The following is a 21,420-nucleotide window of genomic DNA, read 5'->3' as shown; positions in this document are numbered from 1 at the left end:
CTAAAAGGGCATATTAAAATTCAGTGGGACTCAATATGAGGAAGTGAATGGTCACAGACCATTTTTTTTAATTAAAAAATATGTACTTTAAACGCGGATCGGATGCATTAGGCTTAGAAAATAGCAGGTAAGAACTTTCTTTCCAGTACCTTCATGCCCGGAGCGGGGATATCTGATGCAAAGCCGCCCAGCCTTGGAATAAAGGGGGAGCAAAGAGACCAGTGTGCCCTTCAGTGCTTCCTCCATCCTGCGCGGCGCGGCGGCTTTGGGAAGAGGCACAGCCCGCCAGGACAGAGACAGAAAACCCAGAAAGCCTTCGGAGAAGACAGCCGAGGGCTGCCGGGGTGGAGGAGGGTGGGCTTTTCCTCTTCTTTCCCCCCCCTTTTTTTTCTTTTTTCTTTTCTTCACCTGCACTATCCAGGGTGAATCCGGGTGCAGTTGATGTATGGAAAAGAAGAAGGATCCGAGTCAATATTTTCTTTTCGCTAAGCCGAGGGATAGGATTTTAATTATTTATCTAACCGAACCCTCTCCGGGTAAGACGCTGCTGGAGCCAGTGGGATAGTCCTGCCTTGCACAATTATTAAAGAGACTGATCACGTACAGTGGAAGGATAAGAGGAGCCTCCACCAGACCCGTTTTGCCTCCTGTGAAAAAAAAAAAATGAAGGAGAACATTGCCACACTATTGAATTGATTGCTGCCCCCCCCATCCCCCTCCCGGCCCCCCACCCCCCCCCCGAACCACCACCACCACCACAACAACAAAAAAAAAAAAAAAAAAAGAAAAAAAAAAAGAAAAAAAAATCCGCTGGGATCTGCCTGCACCGGGACCTCCTTCGCTCCGGCTCGGAGGTGGATGCATTTTTCATGAGCGCTGGGTGAACAGGTGCAAAGTGCGGCGGGGCGGCCCGGCCCCGCACCCCGGCCCGTTTCGTGTGCGTGTCCGTGTGTCTGTCCGTGTGTGTGTGTGTGCGTGTGTGTGCGCCCCGGCGTGTGCATGTGTGCGTGTGTGTACTAGGAGATTATGGAGAGCAGCGACCGGGACATGTACCGCCAGTTTCAAGACTGGTGTCTCAGGACTTACGGGGACTCTGGAAAAACCAAGACGGTGACCCGTAAAAAATACGACCGGATCGTCCAGCTCCTGAACGGCTCCGAGTCGAGCTCCACGGATAATGCCAAATTCAAATTCTGGGTCAAATCTAAAGGCTTCCAGCTCGGCAACTCGGACGAGGTCAGTGGTGGTGCTGGAGGAGGGAAGCAAGTGCTGTACGTGCCAGTCAAAACCACGGTTAGTAGAGAATTGTCTTCCTTGTTCTATGTCGGCCGCTGCAGCCCGCTCCGGGAGCGAGAGGCGCAGGGGGAGCCACAGCCACAGTTGGCTCCTTCCTCCCTCTTCCCCCAAGTCATCATCACCATGTTGCGTTTGCCTGTCACATTATACACCGCCGAGGTCTTTGTGGGTCCTTTCATTTAAAGCGATCGCGCGCACAACGCACCCCGCCGGGTCGGTGTCGTTCTTCCCCTCGTCCTCCTCATCCTCCTTGTCCCCCCCGTTCCCCCGGGCCGCCGCGGCGCGGTTTGGGTGGGCTATTGTCCCGCCGCCGCCGCCGCTCCGGCCATTGTGCCGGGCCCTGCCGCCCCGGGCAGCGGCCCCCGCCGCCGGCGGGGCTGATGGATGGCGCACGGGGGTACCCTGCCTGGCACAAAGCCAGGCGCGGCGCCGGGCGGTGGTTCCCCGCGATATCGGTTGGGGGTTATAATTTATTTATTTATTTATTTTTATTTATTTTTTTTTTTATTGTTAGCCCGCAGCCCTGGAGCCGCCGCCGAGCGGCCACGAATGTGCCCGGCTTGGCTGTGAAGGGCCGGCTGCGCTCGTAAGGGGCGGCGGGGGAGAGAGAGGATGCTCAACAAAGGGAGAACGGGGTTCCGCATGACCGAGGGAAGGGTGTATTTTGTGACTCTTTTTGGGGTCGCGGGAGCCCCTCAGCACTCCGTTCAATGCGCTAGGGTAGCGTGGCATCCCCGGCAGGCGCTGGCGCCGCGGACTCGGTGCAGGTCTGACAGCGGGAGAGCTATTATGCTTGGTGGTGGCAGGAGCGACAGATTTTCCTATTTAAGAAGATGGGGGCTGTTGGTTGCAAGTAGGTTTTGCCTATTGAACTCTCTTAATGTATCATTATTCTTACTTCTTATGTGCTGGGTCACGCAAACTAAGCTTCTTTTGTCTGTGCGTGGGGCGGGTGTGGAGGGGGAGCCGAGAAAGGAAACCCAGCAATTAAAAATATTTCTGCCTGGGCATTTGGCTTGGATGAGCAATATTCTCTCCTTTTTTTTTTTTTTCCTTTCTTTTCCTGGAGTGGCAGCTTATCCGGACCTAACGGGAATGTTGCTAAGTGGCGCAGCAAAGGGGGCTTCTTGGAAAGTATTCTGGGTTGGGTTGTGACGTAGGCTGCTGGGGAAATCTGCCTCTCTTTGCCTTGCTGAAGTCATAAACCTGGGCATTCCCAGAGGCTGGCTTCTATTTGCCCCCTTGTCATCAGCGCTGTCGTGGCTGTGAGGAGGCAGAGATGGGAAATTAATTTTAAGGAGTTTACAAATCTGAAGATTGAAAATGAAAAAGCAGCTCTGGACAGAGTTTGTTCCTTCTCTATGGTTTTTATTCACTGATCTATTCCAGGTCTGCCTGTAGATTCAGGTTATTTGGCAGATGTCTGTTCTAATGTTAGATGACTGCTAATTTCTGAGGCCAGAGGGTAATGTAGATACAATTTATAACAAAAACATTGTCTAAAGCAAAAGTCTCCAATTAGGTCGGTATTTTTAAATATCTCTTCTGCTTACTGAAATAATTATTTTAGTGAGCCAGTGAGCAAGACTATTTATTTCCAAGACTATCCTTTTCACTGCAAGTTCAAAACTGTAAGCAAATTCAGTATTTTTTAAAATTACATTGACTTTGCTACTAAAAAAAAAGAGGCTAACCTTTATTTTACAAGATGGAATTTAAAAATTAAGTGCTATTTTGGGCATCTGAAACACAAGATTCAGTGATGATCAGCTTGTCTATTTTCTCTCACCTTTGCTAGGCCATGAAAGCCTGGAGTCCCACCTTGCCTCCTGTTTTCTATTTTAAGAACACAAAATCAATTTTTATTTTATTTTTTCCCCACTAGGGATTTCAGTCAGAGGTCGAGCATCTTGCTGGGCTCACCTTTGTGCATTTGGGGAGTCAAACCCTCGGCTGTGAATGTCTCTTTATGTCCCTTTATATGTATTTATATTAATACAGAAGTAACTCTTTTTGGATAGCTTAAGCAACCAAGCAGGCATTCTAATAAAATAAGGATGTCTGCTAATGAAATTAAGAAAGGAAAGTTAGCATGACCTATCTGCAAGCAGTTCCTGAATATCTGTATATTACTTGAACAATGACATATAAACCTTTATAGAAGAGATCTTGCATGTAGGTACAATTTCTTCCTGCTGGCAAATGTAAATCTGCTGTCCAACACAAATGAGAAAAGGTGTTGCTTGGCACTCCCATAAAACATTCAGCTCTGAGAAACAAATGCCACCCTCTCCTAAACCCGTGAATCCAGTGTCACTATCCCATCACAAAAGGCAGAGGAGTATTTAAGCAGACTTGCAGGGTGGCAGTGGTTTGTATGGGCTATTTTCAGAGCTGGGGCAGCACCTGCAGGGCACTGAAAGCTCAGAAAGAACCTCTGTGACAAAACAGGGATGCAGCCCCTGGCCCAAAGGAAGCCAGTGGCAAAGCTCCTATTGACTCAAGAGGCCTAGAATTTCACCCAGCTGGGAATGATAAGTTACTGGGGGGAAAAAAATGGATTTTCATCAGACAGTAATTGTTGGTAAGCCTTAAAAGCCCATTCTCTCATTTCTTTTAACTGTTACTAATTATTTAAGAGTTTATTAATTTATGACCATTTAGAAACATCCCCACTGTGTTTTGTTTTTCCCTCATCTCTCATTATTATCCCATACATTTGAACCTGTCCAGTCAGCAGAGAGAGCCCAAAATGCTAACAAAGCCCCAAACTGTGAATCTCTCCCTCATTCTCTCCCCCTTCTTGTCCATCACTTGATCTCACCATAGGTAAAAGCAATTTCAATTTAAAATTAATCACTGTTGGCAGCATGAGCACTCCCTGTGCAGTAACAGGATGGATGAAATTACAAGTTGGACTCTACAGTCACAAGCTGGTCAAAAATAAGCAAATATTCAAATACTTCGTTAGGAATTATTCTCTCCTTGAAGCTTTAAGATTTGCTGCTCAGCTTTGCTGTCAGCCAGAGAGATTTGCTCCTGATGGTGCTGTAATCCACTGCTGCTGGTAATTAGACATCATTACTGCTGCGTTAAAGGGAAAGAGAGAAGGAGAGAGGACAGGCTGGGGCTAATTAACTACTTGATTCTAATGAAAGAAAGAGAGCCTGATAGCAACTGGGAGGTTGCACCGGAACAGGCTAGATGTACAACACAGACTTAATTGAAGCAGGGGTGTCTTGCAGTCTCACAGAGGCTGAGGCTTGGTCTACTTTCATATTCTGTGGGCAGTAGCGCACAAGGTATTATTCTATTTTTCCCTTGCCTGGTTGATAAGTAGCTCAAAATCACAGGCCTGTTTTCAGTATCAAGTTTAAGCATGCCAGCAAGAAGGCTGCATAGATGATTATGTGCTGGCTTAATCTATTTTACGGGTATGGTCTCCTCAAGAGCAACAGGAACAAATCAATTTCTGAATGTTCACATCCCTCTGTGGCCTAGGAGATGCACTTTTGGTCACCAGGCAACAACATTCCCTGCAAAACAGCCATTTTAGGTCCTGAGTGGGACAACACACAGTAAGGTGTTCCTATAGGCTTAAGGTATTCCTATAGGCAACCCAGCAAGTATTTCACTTTGCAACTTTTCAGATTGCTCCTGTTACCACTGTAGATTTTCCTGCATTAAGCCCAAGCTGCAAGCAGTGGAATTATGCCTAGCCTAGACACACTGTATAAACAAAACAGGTTAGGCCAACAAGTATGCCAAATGGTTGATAGTATTGACTTCTAGTGGTTGGTACTCATCAACCATAAGGAGGCACGGAACTAGTATTTCTAGTATGATAATCTTTCTAATGGTATACATGATTTTTATGGTATATTTTTTAATTTATTTTTTGCATAGTTTTTTAGCTAGAACCGTTTATTGATTGGCAACTTGAAAACAAATTTCTTTTCACCACTCTTCTTTCTCTGGCTTGATGTTGCCTGTAAACATAAGCATGGACCCTAAAAATCAGTCGTGATTTAAAAAGAAGTTATAAAATAATGGCCTGAGCTGGTATCAGCAGATTTTAAGCAGAACTTTCCTTTAAAAGAGAAGGGCCAAGATGACTGCAGGCTACCTCTCAAATATGGAATTTACACAATATTAGCAAACTAATAGAACTTAACCTCAAAGGCCAAGTTCAGATTACTTTTATGTCATTACTAATTTAGAATGACTGCACTGACTTTAATGATATCACAGACCTAATGTATGATTTTTCCTGTGTTTTCTTTTATATTTTCCAACTACAAGGAGAGAATGAACTTTGATTCTGACACCAAATTTTGTTCAGTTTAGTTAAATACTTAGATCCTGCAGGAGGATCTGGTACCTCATGGGTTGCTGCTAGCAGAGCAGCAAGGCTCCCTGCAGGTGCAGGGCTGCACTACTGAACCTGATTACAGGATTTAGGGCTTAAAATTACAGGCCAGTCAGCTCAAAGGAACAGGCTGTATCCCAGCCCACCTCTTCTGTTGGACTTGAAGAATAGTAGATAGACATATGAGTTTATGTTCTTTTCGGTTTTATATAAATCACTTTGTTCATGAATAATAGAAAAAACAGATCACCATATAAATAGCTTATATGTCAAAATGTATTGCTTAAAATTATCTTATGTTTTATATTGTTTATTATTTTAGGGCATTTCATAACAATTTGAAAATAAGCATCTTTTTTTGCATTTCTCCCCATTTTTGTAGTCATGAATATTAAAAAAAATGTATAAAAGTCTTTGTCAAATACATATTGGTAGCTCTATAGCCTGCTGAACTGCCAGCACATAATGGCAGTAAATACTGCAGAAAGGTGATGCTGAGGGTGAGTTGTAATTTATCTCAAGGTACAATTCTGCAGGAGTTTAGTGTCCCATTAAATGCAATTCCAGGCTCAGGAGCAGTATTCGAACCCTGTCTGGTTTTAACTGCCCACCCCTTTTTCCTTAACCTCTGCTCAGGTCTGCAGAGCTTTGTCTCCTCCCTTTACCTGCAGCCTCTGCCCTGCTGTTTGCAGACCTCCCGATGGACTCTGTGAGGAGGGATGCTGGTGAATCACACAGGCAGTGCTGGAAAATGGTCATAGCAGATGGAACAAAACTGGTTTAGTTGGCAACTCTTAATGCAGGCATTCACTGAAGTGTTCATGAATAAAGGGAATAACTCTGTCCTGGAATTTAAAAATGTTAAAGCGGCCATATGTAAGATGCCATTTCCACACACATTTGTGAGAGAGGCATTAGGAGAGGAGGAGCTGAGATTTCTTAATAACAATGTTCAGTTGGAATTTTCAAAGAAACATAAGCCAAAGAGAGCAGATTTTTAAAACCCGAGTATTTTAAGGTAGAATATGTTGATGTTACTTTAGAAACATTAAATAGGGTGTAGCAGTGCACAAACAAAAACTAGCACTGGTATATCCATCCCATCTTACACATGTAGTGAGAAACAGGATGACAAGTTCAGTGGGCACCTGGGCAAGGGCTCAAAAGCCCAAATCTTTCCAATAATCAGAAATAAGAAGTCCCAGTTTAATTTTCATGATGCTGTGAATCTTTGCCGAGAAGACTGAGGCAATAGTGAACTTGTTTCTTCACTCTCATCCTCGATCTCTTGTCAGAGAAGCTGCACTGGATTTGGTCATGATGCAGGGACTGCTGCTCAGATGCTCCAACCCTATTTTCTTTAGACGTACTGAGTGGTTTTTTTGTGGCTACATAGCTATGTGATAAGTGGGAAATAAGCAGGTATTTGCTGGAAGGTTAGGGCTTAAATGGGCTGATAGACATCAGTACAGCATGATGGGACTTTTTCTGATCTTGTTACAGAGAAACTTTCTTCCCCTAACCTCTTGGGTGATCACCATTGCTCTTGTTCAACATCTGAGACTGAAAGGAGACACAATCTGGAGAGACTACACAGAGAGACCCCATATACAGAAGGCTTCTCATGCACGAGCCCCTAGGGGAAAAAGGCTAGTGCCAATGCTGGATGAATGTGGAAGTTAATGCTTCAAATTTCATTTTATGCTACAGAAATAAATTAAAATTTCCTGACGTTGAACTGTGAGTTTAGTCTGCTGTTGAAAGGAGGCAACCAGCAGCTGTTAAGTTTGGTCTGAAGGAAGCTATTTGGGTGCTGATCTTTCCCTGTTATGCAGGATACACCTGTTGAGAGTTTGCTGGTAAAAGAGGAACAAAACAAGCAGGGCATATAAATGAGACAGCATGGCAGGAAACACACTCTCCAGGAGGGAAGATCATACCAGATTCTGCAGCCTCCCTTGCACCACAGAGCATCACAGAGATCTTCTGTTTCTTGCTGAGTAGGTTGACTCTGGTCAATACAGCCTTCAAAGTTAGTAGAGCTTTCCAGGATGTAAAAGATGTTTTTGCCTTGTATAAGTAATTTTAAACCTACCGGAAGCCTCTCTGACTAGAAAACTCAGGGGGTATTACCTGGTGCAATGAGAGTTGTTTGCATTGTCCTACAACAGCACTGAAAGTGATCCTGCAGCTTGCTTAAATTACCTTTTTGTTCTCTTTAAATAGATGAGCCTCAAAACCTTACAGTTCCACTAGCAAGGTATTTTTTAATGGTTTATAGGCATACAATACCCAGGTAGGCATTGTCAATATCCAGGAAAGACATGCTACAAGTTATGGCATTGAGCATTTTTCCAGATGCAAATGGATTTTCTTAGTTATGATCAACTTTATCGCAGACAGTTGTACAGACTTCTAACTGCTTATTCAATAACTCTGCAAGCTGCAAAACCTGAGTTGCTGTGTGCATCTGCAGGGATTACAGCTAGTTGTTGAAATTGAAATGTGGGGTTTGAAACATTTTGTTGTATGTGTGGATACTCTTCAACCTAAGGGGCTATCTGTAGAAAACAGTTTACTTAATAAAACTGATCTATGTTAGAGTTAACCTCAAGTAAAGACTTTTTGTCAGAAACAAATATTCTGTATAGACTTGGAAGGACAATTTTTATCAAATGAACTACTTCAGCCTAGGATAAAACTCATACAATGTTTTATATGTGAGAACCTGCAATTAAGCTCCTTTGAGAAAAGAGAGGTTTTATTTGTTTTATTGAGAGTAAGGTCTGTGTGTCTGATGATTTTGTACATTTTGTTACCCCAGAGTTTTTAATACAACAAGACATGGATGCTATAACATTTTGACTGTACTACTTAAGAAAATTTAGGCGGTGAGATTACTTGCACTTAAATGACATGACTCTAACTCACTGTACAATTTTTAAATGAGCATGTCTTGTGATTGCTCTCTTTGTTGCATCTGGACTTATACATACCACTACTAATACTGCCAGGTGGATTTTGTAGAAAACTTTTGTTCAAGGCAGATCCAGAGCTGAAGTAGTGCCACTAAATAATGACCCATCTGTAGGGTAAAGCAGCATCATGCTGGCATATGGAAAATCACACTTAGGAGTAGACTCTCACTACCCCAAACTGATAGAAGATGAATAACAAGCAAGTAATTATACAAGTAATTAGATACATAAGAGAAGAGCAGCTAAGGTATGGCCAGAGGTTTCAGCAGACAGGAAAGACAAGAAGTATAAACAGCTTTCACAGAACTTAATTTTTCAGTGTGTGCTCAGGGTAATAAAGAAATACCTATCCTGGGGTTACATTTTTCAGGTGATGAAACTGAAGAATGATCAGAAATAGAAAAATAAAAAAAAGGGGCGATATTAAATTACAGTGCATCCCTGGGACTAATACAAGTTCAACAACACTAGAGAATTTGAGAATGAAGTAATGAAACTATTATTAAAATATACCATTTGCCACTATACATGGCAATGATACTGGAGTATGGCCAAAAATGTACAAGGTGAAAAAACAAGGAGATAAAGGTAGTTCATAGAAATGACAGACTAGTGAACCATATTTCAACACCAGAAAAAAAAATCAGTAAGAATCATTAAAAATTAAGTGTCAATATAACTGTACCTGGTTGATGGAACTAATTTGGATTTTGTGACAGTTAATTATGTTCTTCTAACTTGTTGTGTTCAGGAATCTTAAAAATTTTCAGGTGAAACTTTGGTTCTTACTTCCTTCTGAAATGAAACCAGTCTGACACTGACTTTATTAAAGCAGGGTTGAAACTTTGGCTATGATGACAAATTAAAAATGGTGAAGAGTTGGGAAACCATAGGAAGTGTTTGAGAGCTATACAATGCAGTCCACTGTGTATATATACAGACATATAAGTATATATGTATACATAGGTACACAAAAAACTGAGGAAAATTAAGGCATTTCAATACTGGATGGAAAAACAAATTAATTAGGTTAAGCAAGTGAAAGAAGACTTGGGACGTAAAATAGAAATATCATAACAAAGGAAAAAAAGGAGAAATCATGGCAGGCAGAATTCTATACAGACAATTGCCAGATAATCTGCCTTATATGGCATTGTGACATTAGCTTTTTGAAAGGAAAGGAAGAAGTCAAGCTTTTCAATCACATTTAAAATCAATGGAATTAATATAACATCTTGAGGGAAATATTTAGGAATAGTTTCAAAGAAATCAATAAGTGTATCTAAAACATGCACAGCAGGTATAATAAAAATTGGCATTAGGAAAAGTATAGAGAATAACATTGAAAACTTATTCTTCTTGTTAACTAAATGGTATATCCTTGCCTTTAATAACATGCTTAGTGTATTTATCTCATCTCTAAAAGGTCATGACAGACGAAAGGTCCATGGAAGGTAACTAAGCTAATTAAAGAAAAGGGATATTTGTAAGAGAAATAGTTTTAAATGGTTTTATCACTCAGAAAGATAAACATTAAGAGAAAATGCACAGCAGAAAACAGACATGTAAAGAGGTAGAAAGAAGCTGAGTGAAATAGTGTGGTGTAAATAGTGGTGAACAGCAGAGAGAGAGGATTCAGCAGTAACCCTTTTTAATTCTATTCCATCTCCTAAGACTCTTTTAAACAACCATCTCAGAAGGTAAATTCAAAGCTAGTCCATTGTTTTATAACCGATATTGTTGGAAATGGAAAGTCTGCATTAGTGCCCCTAGAGAAACCCTTATTGATTAATCCAAAATTTTTCCCAAGAATTTTACAGGAGAATGATAGCTCTGTGGCTCTCCTAAGGATGTAGTATGCTCTTTATGTCAGTTCAGCTTTGCTGTCAGGAGCAGAAGGGAGGACAAGGTCATGTTGCTGCCCTGCCTGCTCTGTGTCACTGGGAGCATGGGCATTGGTGTGATGGCACGGACCTGCTGCCTGGCTCTCACCTGGAGTCTTGCAGCACCTCCCCAGGTGTTTTCCCACAGACCATCTATCAGGGCTAGTCACGCTTCAGCCCATACAGTCGACACAAGGGGAGGCTTGTATGGTGTGGTGAAATCCCAGAATCTTCCCATCCCCTTCCCCTTTGTACTGAATTTTACCACTGCTCGTTGTCTCAGCCTTCATGCTCTTGTTTTATGAATAGATTATTAAGTTTTAGGTATGTGTTCTTAGGTTGACTGAAGCTAGCAGAGGAAAATAAATCAGTCATTATTGTGTAATGTACTGTATTTTATTTAGGAATTTGTTTATTTACTAATTATTGAGCTCTGACATCTTTTGCAGACTTCTTTGCAGACTGGTACTAGATGGTTTTTTGGTCAGTTTGACTGTAGCAGTTTCTATGGCTTGTTGCTGTGGTGATATTACTAGTCTGGAGGAAGGAGGGAAACCATCAACAGCCTGTGAAGACCAGTGCATGACATTATTGTGATTTACACAGAACATTTGCAATGAACTACCTCTAGTTTCCAATTTGCTGCACTTGTGATGAGAAGGAATGTGCTATTTTCATCTCTGTATTTTTGCCTACCCGTGCTAGCTTTCTGTGTGTGTGTATTTGTTGCAACTACTACCAAACTCTTACCATGATGGGAAGAAAAGAGAAAAGAACAGAATTATTAGAGACTTAATGGCAAATATGAGAGGAAATTAGCTCATTCAAATGATGACAATTTCTGGAAGACTTTCCTTTTTCACCAGTGTGACCAGGAAGTATGGCATATATATAATTAGATGACTTGCCCCATTGCATTTCTCAAGGAACTGCAACGGAAAGGAAAAAAGAATGTAACTCACTTGTTCCTCCCTTAATCTAGACATAGTCATAAATTTTTTTTATGACATCTTTTGATAACCTTTATCTTTTTATATTCTGAGAGTTCAGCAAAGCCCCCTGGCTATGGTTGCTGTAATACTGAAGTATTTCATTTGTAGTGAGCAAACAGTCAGGTTCCTTTTAATGAGTGCTATATTCAAATGCCAGGCATCCTTCTAAAACCTGTGGTTCAGATAGACCTCATACATTTATCCTTTTTTGTCTCAATTTGGGCTTATCTAACAAGGAGATGGGATAGTAAGTTCTGTATAGAACGCAGCAGCAAAAACCAGAATTTCTCAAAAACACATTTATTGTAAACTCATTGCACTTTGACCCTGTGTTTTTTAGAAAACTTACACAAATCCTCTGCCATGTGTTACCCATGCACAAGGCCTCATTATCGTTGTTTTGGTGTAACAGAGTTGAATCGGGCACATGAGGAGCTTTCGAAGAGTTACATTTGCACCAAAGCAAATAATAAAGCAAAATAAATAAAGCTAGGTCTAGAACTGAATAAAGGTGGTCAAAATAAGACTACTTTCTTCCTCTTTAATTGATCCTCTATATAGCAAATTTCAGTATTATTCTCTTCAGCACAATTCTGTCAAGATACATCAGACTTTGAGGAAATTGTGGAACTGAAAATATTGTTTTACGTGTATTCCTAATTGAACCTTACATTTTCAACTTGAACCAAAAGGCCTGCTTTCAAAAGCTGAGTAGGAAAAAGCATTCCTAAATAGGAGAAAGCGGGTCAAGTTTTATTAAGAAGTAGAACATTTCAATTAATAGAATTCTAATGAACTATGTATTCTTCTGCTACTTATTGTTGAACTCTAATGAATTTATAGGTAATTACCAAATTTTTTTAAGAGAAATTTAATTCTCAATAAATGTAAAGTCAGGAAAAATTCCACATATACAGACTTCAAAAAACTTAACAAATTTCATCATCATGCTTGCTGTAATTTGAAAGCAAGCAAATAAACTAAGTACAATAGAGATAGTTAAGTGAAAGTCTTTTAAAATAAATTAGTATTTTGCTTAATAGAGCCAAAGAGTGAACCAACAAACCTATAAAAAAAGCTGAAAAACTGTAGCTGGAGGAAGCTGGAAGGAATTTAGCTGGTGAAATTTGTGAAGCTTTGAAGGACCAGTCCTGTCATCCTAAATCGTGCTGGGTAAAATCCCCTCCTGGAATAGGACCATCAGAAGGTGTGTGAATAATTTTTTTTTAATCTTTGGCACAAAGATTATGCCCCTGTTTTGAAGACATAATGCAGCACCTAACTGATGCATAGGCTTTGCAATGGACAGTGCCTGAGGGATGAGTCCACCACCCTGGGCACTCAATGCCCCTATCAGTTGGTAGAGGTTGACTGGGTGGCAGTGGCTGAACTCTCAATAGGATACGTTTAGATAAAGTGTTTCTGTTTGTAAAGAATAATTTAGCTGTAACTGCTATCAGATTTTGCCACAGTATATTCCAATGAGCTAGACCAGTGCTTAGCAAATGCATAGGCAAGTTTATAAAAGGTATAAGAATATCTAAAAAGGTTTAATAACAGAAAGGCCAAATTCAGCTGTAAAATAATACTAGGAGCACCCTGCTCCCATATCTTTGGTTATTATCTCCCACAGTGTCGGAGTCACACTCAACACTGTGTAGACAGCTCTCTCTTGTTGAAATCCCCATGTTCTGATTGTTTAACGAGGGAAAAACCAACTTGGGGAATGAACTTATCTCAGTCCTTCAAACTCTCCATGTATTTAAGTCAACTAAAGGAGCATCTCTCATCCTGTCCCCTTCCCATCCAAACATACCCAACATATACACTCACCCTCAATTACACCATTGACGTTGTTTGTTTACTTGTTTTTTAGTAATCTCCCTTTCCTATGGATATCACATTAGGACATCTGCTGTGGGGAGAATTCAGATCTCTTTCCCTTTTCCCCGTCTCTTTGAACTATATTTGCATTAGAGCAATCGTGCTTCTAATGTGAGCAGAAGAAAAGTGAGATGAGAGAACAAATGGAGTGAAGTGTTAAAGCCAATCAAGTATAAACAAACTTTGGCTTAATAGCTTCCTGTGAGCTCATCCAAAAGCAGGAAAGTCAGCTTCAGGAGAGGTGGAGGCTGAGGAAAGTAAAATAAGCCTGGAGAACACTTATTACACATTTCATGGTAATAATAATAAAGCTAATGAAGTAAACCAGGCAAAAGAAGGCTGATGCTTCCTGTTAATTTGGTAATAAACTACTTTTGATCTTCAAACCTAGTATTTAGGCAGCTAGGGCATACCTGTCAGCTACCTATAAGCACAGAACAACCTTAAGATCTCCTGCCTGGAAAATGTGAGGAAAATGAAGCATGTTTTTTGGGGATGGGCATTTTTCTTGACTTCAGCAGGTTTTTTGGATAAATTCTGTGTCTATTCCAAATTATTTATTACAATTTACAGTTTAGTTGTCAACATTTAGCTCAATGAGTATCACAGCATGATATAGAAAAAGTAGCTAAGCAGAATGTTGCTAGACACTAAAAAACTTGTAGTTACACAAATACCCAAATAAGTGTTATAGCTGCTAGATACACCTTGCAGTTTGAATTTGGACGTGTTTCCTGTTATGTCACAGTCCCAATATCTATTTGATGTCTGCAGTGCTATGCATTTTCTTCCATCCTTGTCATTTGTCTTTGCTGCTGCAGTTTATTATTTACTAATAGGCAGAGAACAGGTTTGTTTCTTTTCCTTGTATTGCCTTTATTTCCAGACCTCAAGGCCTGCTGTTTCTCATTTAGAATTCCAATCCAATGGCACGTGCCAAGATTCAAATTTATATTATCTGTGGGCAGGAGGATCAGCCCGTTTGTGTGGCTTCAGTTGAACTGAACCACTCCCTGCACTGGCTGCATTTTAATATTTTTAATCTTGCTTTGGAAGGCATGCTATTTTAGTGAGCAACCAAATGCAGTAAAAGCTGCACACAAGAGGAGATCTACAAATGGGTTTCTAAATCAAGGCTTCTGTAAAATTAAAAAGCCAAACCAAAACAAAAAAAAACCCTTAAAAACTTGTAACTGGAGAATCTATTAGGTCCAATCCACCCACAACCATCTGGAGCACTAAGTTATCTATTGAATTTATCCAAACAAAACTTTGGACATAACATGAGCAGAAATGAGGTGAATAATTTGAGCTGAAATAATTTGTACATTAATCTTTTAAAATGTCTAAGGCCAAGAAGGCCAATTTTAAGAACTGCTGAATGACATTACCATAATAATGTGAAATAGACCATGTTAAAGGCAAAAAGCTGTTCCCACTGAAGTCAATAGCAAAATCCCACTGACTACAATAGTAGTGGGATTGGTCTGCTAAGTAGCAAACCATGCTTTAAAAAAATCAATACTTCAATTTTACAAGGTAATATGGATAGCAGTATAGTTGCCTATTATCAGACCTCATAGTCTGTGGATTTTATCTCTCTAATAATGGTGAGGTTCAGCACCTATCTTATGAATCATTGAGAGGAAAGACATAAGCCATTTCAGAGCATTTCCCCTGCCCCAGTCGAGAAAGCTCTCCAGAGGCAGGATGCGCTGCACGGAGCATGCCTCCATCAGCGTTGTGCAGCAAGGATTACTCTGAAATGAATGACTGCCTCGCTCGGAAAAAAATAGCCTTAATCGCTGTGGATCTCGGTGTAGCGTTTGATGCCTAGGACTTCGATTCTAGTCCTTCATACGTGTCAACCACATACTGAAATGCCCCCAAATGGGTCAGGTTTTCGTGTCAAACCACATCGATAAAAAAATGCAGGCAACCTTTTTATTTTGTATTTTCCTTTTTTTCGTTTCAAGCATCGCCCCGTCGTGATCCATACGAGCTCTGTCCCATACGTTCCTCTTTACGCCAAGGATATACATAGATTTTAACAGAAATAGAGAGAGACTTTGGGGAAGGGGCTGAATTTTCCCTCCCCGACTGCACCCGGGCAGTGTGTTTATTCCCAGGAGTGCCCATCGCAGGGCTGTCGGTGTCCCTCCGCCCCGGGGCTCGCCGTGCCCCACCACCCGTGTGTGCCGGGAGCGGGGTGTCCCCCCGAGCCCCGGGAGCGGGCGGAGGCGCGGTGACCGTGACTCCATCGGACATAATGAGCGCGGCGGCTCGGCAGACATGTCCCTCACCCCTCCCCCTGCAGCCATATGGTGCCGTAAACAGCCGTGCGGGGACGGGGTTTTGTTGTTGTTGTCTGCGTGTCCCCCGCCCCTTCTCCCCGCGGGTGTCCCGGGGTGCGGCCGGTGCTCCCCAGCGCCTGTCCCCGGACTCACCGTGCCGGGCACAGGACGGGCATGGGGGGCGGCTGCGGAGGGACCATCTGCCGGGGCCACCCCACGTCCTGGGGTCCCCCCGCGGGAGGCAGCGCAGCCGCCACGCCAGCTGGGTGCCGGGGCTGCCCCGAGGGGGACACAGCCCTTTCCCCGCTCCCAGCCCAGTGCCGGCTCCACTAATCGATTCAGGGCTCGGGCTGGCATTGAGGGCACAGGGGAGGGGGAGCGGGGAGAGGGTGCGGCCGTGCCGCCATCGCCTCCCCCCGCCTGTTCCTATGGAAACAGTGCAATACCTCCGGGACACACACACACGCACACACCCGCTCCTCGCTCCCACTCGCGGGCGGGGGGGCCCGGCCGGGCTCGGCCACCGCGCCCTCGGCAGCGCCGTTCCCATGGCGACGGGCTGCGGCAGCACCTGTGCGGCCATCGCCGCCCCCTCGGCCCCCGCTCCCCCCGCTCCCTCCCGCATCCCGGGCGGCGAGGCTGTGCCAGCACTCCGGGGAAAGGGCTGTGGGTGGTAGGGGCGGCGGGGGGGATCCTCTGCCCCCGCCGTGGGCACGGAGCCGTCAGCCAGCCAGCACGGAGCCGTCAGCCAGCACCCACGGCGGGCAGGGAATACCGTGCGGTAAAGTAAAACATCAGCTCCGGTGTATTTTCAGTGCAGCAAATACCCTGTGCCTGCCCGGCGTGGTGGTTACTGCTGGCACTGGTAGCACCCTGAATAATGCTAGCGGTGGAGATGGGTGGGTGATGGAAGCATTGAATCATAGAATGTTAAGGGGTTGGAGTGGACCTTAAAAATCAACTAGGCCCAAACCCCCCACTATGGGCAGGGATACCTTTCACTAGACCAGGTTGCTCAAGGCCTTATCCAACCTGGTCTTGAACACTGCTGGGGTTGTGACATCCACAACCTCCCCAGGCAACCTGTTCCAGTTGTCTCACCACCCTCACAGTAAAGAATTTCTTCCTAATATCTGACTTAAATTTCCCCATTACTCCTTATCCTATCACTACGGTTCCCGATGAAGAGTCACTCTCTGGCTTCCTGTTCAGACACCAGAAGGTTGCTATGAGATCTCCATGCAACCTTCTCTTCTCCAGGCTGAACAGCTCCAACTTTCTCAGCCTGTCTTCACAGGGGAGGTGCTCCAGTCCTCTGATCAACTTTGTGGCCCTCCTCTGGACTTGCTTGTGATGCCCTCCTCTGTCCAAGCAGCTGTGTGGGCAGCCATGGATATGTTTCAGCACCAGCCAACCCTGTCAGCAAAGGATGGGTGCTGGTGTGCATATAAGGGGATACATCTGGTACCTATTTCATCAGGGCTGTCCTGGACTCCTAGAGTGCACTTGCAACATGGCCGTCTAGCACAGGACTATCAGTTTGACTTAAGGAAGCCCTTGACTTTGGGAGCAAGCCCCAGGTCTCCTAAGTAAGTTCACCATGATGACACACGAGACCCTTCTAGCAGATGTATGACACACTACACTACACATGTAGGGCTGCCTAGTATTACGGCAGCTACAAATACTTGCTGTAAATAGTGACAAAAATGTCATGGCTGGCATGATTTGAGATGCAGGGAATGGAAATAAAAGCTTGCACCACTGTCACTGCTGGTGTTCACCTCGCTTTCTGCTCTTGCCAGAACCCAGCACTTGAGATACCTCCTGCTTACCAGCCCTGGTGGTCTTTTACTATGTGTGGGTGGCTATATGGTATGTAGTGCAGTATATAGTTATAGCTCTTGCTGAAAAGTAGTGTTGCTCCATTTTGGCCCTCAAGGTACTAAATTGGCTATTACAGGCAATAAAAATGTTTGCATATTGTTATGATAGGAAAATGTCCCCTTGGATCCCTGACATGCAAGTAGTAACCTGATATATTTTGAAGCCAGGTCTGTCCCCTGAAGAAGGCTTGTGAATCCCTTCTTTGTAGCTGAGAGGGCAGCCCAGGAACTGGGAAAAGGGAGTGGATAGGAGTAATGTCCTTAGTCCCAGGTAGTAGATGAGGTTTCTCTTTTAGCTGTAATATGAGAAAACTATATTTTATCGGCTTCACTAAATGCTGGATTGCGTGTCATCGAATACAGCTGCAGGACTGTCATTGTCTTTAATAGAAAACAGCTGGGATCTAAAAAGATAGTAAAATATCTGACCAATAATAATTTCACACATGAAAATAAAAATTGAACTCCTTTACGAAAAACTAACTACAAAACCGTATCTGTGTCCTAAAGAAGTTAATGTCAAAAAAGAACAGGACACTTTCTCCTTCTTTATAGGTGGTAAAATAGCTCCAAAGTGGAGTGTTATCAACTGTTAAAATTTCATTGTGAGTCCCATGGTGTTTGTAATTTTTTCTTTAAAAATCCCATCTCTAGTCAAATGCTTGTGAAAATTCTACTTTTGTGTTAAAAAAACTCAGACAAAAATCCTTTAGTAATCCCCACAACTGTACAGAAGAGATTGTCAGTCTTAGCAACAACTCCCTGTCAGTTCTCAAAATCTCTCAAGGACCGTGGATATTTCATTATCAGCCTTTTGACTGCTGAGTGTATAACGTGCAGGTGATTAGTGTGGTTCTAGAAGCTGATACTGTTGATTTATAAACCACAAATGGTCTTGCAGGCTGCTGTTTGAGAACTTTCACTTTAAACTCCACAAATATCCCAAGTGGACCCTGTACACTTGGAAACAAGGAAATAATATGAGTGTGTTTTTTTCCTAACTCGTAAGATTTTTCAGGCCAATTTAATGATTTTCCATACCTTGTTTCATTAATTCAAACATCAGTTGAATAATTATCCTTAAAACAAAGGCCATAAATAATGAAAGATGAGAAAACAAAGGATATAATTTCAGCAGAATCCTTTCAACGTAACGCCTAGTAAGCTCTTTGAAAAAAATTCAGAAGGTGCTCAAAATATAAAATGAGACAAATTAAATTATAGAGATAGGAACACTGAATACATCTTAAATTATATAAAGCTCAGCCTCATAATAGGGGTGTCTAGAAGCTTCAGTTTCTGAAGTTGACAAATCAGATTGTAAAAGCTTAATATGAAAAAAATTCCCAGAGTATGCTGCATCATAAAGCAAGACCTCGAGAAGGAGAGCATTGTAGTAAACAGCTCGCTGAAGACCCTATTTCCCAGGTCCTGTCTCACCACAAGCAGGAGACATTCCTTCTGCTGCAACACAGGAGCACAGGAGGATCAAGTGTGAAAGCAACATCAAAACCTTTATTTATTGGCCTCATCATAGTAACAGATTGACTTCTGGGGGACCGAAAATGCAAAATAAATTGTTACAATAGGTACAGCATCAATAACTCACAAGAATTAATTTGGAGAATTTAGGTAGCTTGAGTTATACGTAGCATCAGCTGAGTTGATTGTGATGGTTCCTTCTAGTCATCACCACTGCGTGAACAGCAGGTTGAGGGACGTGAGTCTTCTGCTCTACTCTCATGAGATCTCACCTGGAGCACTGTGTCCTCAGCACAGAAAAGACATGAACCTGTTGGAGCAGGTCCAGAGGAGGGCCATGAAGAAGATCAGAGGGCAGGAGCCCCTCTCCTATGAAGACAGGCAGAGAGAGCTGGGGTTGTTCAGCCTGGAGAAGAGAAGGCTCCAGGGAGAGCTTATTGTAGCCTTTCAGTACTTGAAGGGTGCTTTCAGGAAAGACAGAGAGAGTCTTTTCACCAAGGCCTGTAGTGACAGAACAAGGGGCAGTCCTTTTAAACTGAAAGAGGGTAGATTTAGACTGGACATAAGAGATTTTTTACACTGAGGTTGGTAAGGCACTGGAACAGGTTGCCCAGGGAGGTGTGAATGCTCCATCCCTAGAAGTTGGTTTGGGTTTTAGCCAGGTTGGATTGGGCTTTGAGCAATATGATATAGTTGAAGGTGACCCTGTCCATAGCAGGGGGGTTGGAACTAGGTGATCTTTAAGGTCCCTTCCAACCCAATTCATTCTGTGGTTCTATGATTCTGTCTCTGTAACTCATGATACTCGGTTTAACTGAGGTCTGGGAAGGATGAAAGCAAACAATGGGATGCTAGACTGGGTACTGTTGTTGTAATAGGGTTTTTTTTTATTTCAGTGAATACAAAGGCTGAAACATACACTGAATGGAGAAGGAATGTCTATACGGTATAAGCAGAAACAAGGAAACAAAAAAATGGGGGAGAAAAAAAAAGGAGCATCTGAGCACAAAACCTACTAGGAAAAATGAAATAGAGCAAAGCCTTTTGCCTCAACATTCAATATCTGTGGGAGAAACAAAAGGATTTTTTTGGGGGTATCATCAGAAATCATAAAATGTATTTGTCAAAAAAAACTGAAGAAAAAACTATTTCTGACCCCTGGAGGAGAGCGTAATGATGGCATTGTGTTGTGAAGTGCTCTCAGATGGCAGGTTACTATTAAAAATGACTGAACAAGATGGGAAATGGGCTGTAGTGGGGAATAGATAGATGGGCTAAAACCCCAGATACAGAATGAAACCCCATCTGAAATGCATTGTATCAGCTGGTGACAGCTACCTTAAGGGTCTGTTCATTTTTCTTAGGCTACGTTTAGCCAGCTTGCCATGCCAGTAAAATACTGTTGAATCAAATTGAATTTAATTTCACACACACCCCTCCTGCATGAAAAACAAGCCCACATATTTATCAGACATGCAGCTGTGCCTGATGTCTCCTCAGAAAGCGAATTCCAGGATCCATGCAGAATACCCCCAATGAAAAGTTATGCTAGAAATGATTTGATTTGAAGGGAAATGACTGTGTCATTTCCCTTTAAAGATTGTAGCACACACAAAATACAGTACTGTAGTAGGCTATTTGCACAGAACAGGGCTTGCCTGCGTGGTCTTTTTAAATCCTCTTGGTGATCCATGCTAGTTTGGCAGTTGTAGACACAGATTTTGAATTTAGAGTTGTCCTAGTGAGGGAGAACTGGCCTTGTATGTGGTTTGGGTAGCAGGTGTGATTCATCAAATAAAGTAATAACATATTTCTCTTAGAGCAGACAAGGCTTAAATCATGTAGATAAAGTACATAGTCAGTCCCCATAGCTGATTCTCTCTGTTGGTGCAAGTGCAGCAAAGCCTTCTCAGTTTTTTGGGGGAGAGTGGTTGCTACAAAGTGCAAGCAAATGAGTGGGTGCAATGCATTTACAAAGAGAGAGATGTGACACAAGAATTTCTACTACACTGGCATCCTTGATTGTACTAAATGTGTCATGAAACACATGATCTCCTTCTGCAGTGTGTCTTGGGAAATGTAGTCCAGGAAGAATCAAGCCTGACGTAAAGAAAAGGTGAAAGTTTGAGAAAAGCAAATTGCAGCTCCTTGTAAGCACAGCACTATATCAGAAGATGCAGTTTCATGTTAAATTGATGGAGAAAGGAAAAAATATTGCGTTTGAAAATTCAGTCCTTGTTAATGTTTTGTTCAGCAGAATAAAAATATTCATGTTGTCAGCAGCAGCAAGATGAAAACAAATGTTGCCTTTCCTTGTAAGATAAACTTGAAGTTTTATACCCTTAGCCATCTCTAT

General features: G+C 42.5%; 1 protein-coding gene across 7 annotated transcripts in view; it reads left to right on the top strand.

Annotated features, from left to right (window-relative positions):
- The first annotated feature begins 750 nt into the window (after positions 1 to 750).
- NOL4 (nucleolar protein 4) overlaps positions 751 to 21,420 on the top strand; it is a 188,942-nt gene continuing 168,272 nt past the window's right edge. Inside the window, exon 1 of one of the 7 annotated variants that reach the window (XM_051769990.1) lies at positions 751 to 1,293. In XM_051769990.1, coding sequence (XP_051625950.1) covers positions 1,027 to 1,293 — 267 coding nt within the window. In that variant the 5' untranslated portion in view covers positions 751 to 1,026. Of the gene's footprint in view, positions 1,294 to 2,126; positions 2,150 to 15,917; positions 16,478 to 21,420 lie in introns of those variants that run through there. The other 6 variants (XM_051769952.1, XM_051769951.1, XM_051769945.1 and 3 more) reach the window with 6 other exon arrangements.

Source organism: Manacus candei, unplaced genomic scaffold, assembly GCF_025592945.1.
Source record: "Manacus candei isolate 608988 ecotype Guabito, Panama unplaced genomic scaffold, ASM2559294v1 h1tg000008l, whole genome shotgun sequence".
Taxonomy (NCBI): Eukaryota; Metazoa; Chordata; class Aves; order Passeriformes; family Pipridae; genus Manacus; species Manacus candei.
Note: the sequence above shows the minus strand (reverse complement) of the source record. Positions and strands in the feature narration are given on the sequence as shown.